Raw genomic sequence first — 1,430 nt, forward strand, 5'->3', positions numbered from 1 at the left:
GAACCATGACCACAGAGGTGAGTAAAATAGGATCCCAACCTTCACACAATTCTCAGTCTAGTGACTGGTGATTCATAAGTGTAGTGATGGTGGGTTCATTGGAACCAGTGGCCGATGCCGCATGAGATGACCTCAGTGGATGGCCTGGGCCAGTGACCCTGGACTTCAGCTGCATTTCTGCATCTCGAGGTACAGTACACCCATGCCTCTGCTCCATGTTGAGTCAAAGCAGTTAACACGGTCAAGGTATTCAGAGGACACTGGTGATATCAGTAGCTATTGAGTGTTTCCAGCTGAGGAAACAAAGAAGTAAATGTAATAAGTCTTCTAAATTTGTGCTTGCCATAATGATAAATAACTTTATCTTCATAATGAATTATATCCTGACAAATTAATTATAACTTGACATAATGAGGAATAACTTTATCCTGAGTACAGCTGTCACACAAGCCCTTGAGGACACATGCCTGAGGATTCTGATGAAGATATGATGTCCAAATATATGCACAGTTGGACCTACAGTCCAGCTTTGAAACAGTGGAAGACCCAGTTTCAAATTCAAGGTTGCTTTGAGTAGAAATTCACTTTACCTCTCTTTGCATGGCAATGGGGCCAATCTTCCCTATGCTGCCTCTTACAAGAAAAGGAATCATATTGGTAAGATTTCAGACTTAGCCGACATGGGTCAGTAAGGAAGTCTTACAAATCTCTTCTACCCACCTAGCAAGAAACCAGAAATTTAGCAAGTTCATTCACATTCAGGACAGTTGTGTGCACTAGATCACAGACCCTGAGACATGAAGAACAGACCAACTAACAAGGGAAAATATTTCTTCCTGTCCTAGGACATCACTGCCAACTTCAGGGAAGTGGGAACACAGCTGCCCGCTTTACAGTATGGGTTACTTTTGTGCCTGGAATGTGTCTGATGTCCTGAGACCTGTACCCATTTCAGGGAGCCTTGGGAGGAGCCTGAATCACGGACGGAATTGGACAGTGCATGGAGATGGTTGAGCAGGATGAAGGTAAGTGCAGGGGCATGGCCAGGTCATACTGGGAGACAATGAGAGGCACTGACGGGGACAGACAAAGAGAAAGTCAACAGTTTGTGCTTCAGCATCAGAAACTCAAACCAATAATGAATTTGCTTTTCTAAGTAATAAGTATTTTTCTATTTACATGAGAATTTAATCTCCAAAGAGAAATCATAAAAATAGTATGTCCAGGGCATAAAACCTAAACCGTAGCTCATATTTATTCTTTCTAAATGGAGCTATCAGTAAAATCTTCTTCATAAAACATATATTGTGGTTATAAGAAGGCAAAAGTCGGCCGGGTGTGGTGGCTCGCACCTGTAGTCCCAGCACTTTGGGAGGCCAAAACGGGTGGATCACAATGTCAAGATATCAAGACCATCTTGGCCAACATGG

The 1,430-nt window shown here is 42.9% G+C and overlaps 1 protein-coding gene across 1 annotated transcript in view; it reads left to right on the forward strand.

Annotated features, from left to right (window-relative positions):
- Positions 1 to 797: 797 nt before the first annotated feature.
- Positions 798 to 1,430, forward strand: part of LOC108298841 — a 16,888-nt gene continuing 16,255 nt past the window's right edge. Inside the window, exon 1 of the mRNA XM_017521395.2 lies at positions 798 to 1,025. Coding sequence (XP_017376884.2) covers positions 1,001 to 1,025 — 25 coding nt within the window. The 5' untranslated portion in view covers positions 798 to 1,000. The remainder of the gene's footprint in view (positions 1,026 to 1,430) is intronic.

This window comes from Cebus imitator, unplaced genomic scaffold (genome assembly GCF_001604975.1).
Source record: "Cebus imitator isolate Cc_AM_T3 unplaced genomic scaffold, Cebus_imitator-1.0 Scaffold1130, whole genome shotgun sequence".
Taxonomy (NCBI): Eukaryota; Metazoa; Chordata; class Mammalia; order Primates; family Cebidae; genus Cebus; species Cebus imitator.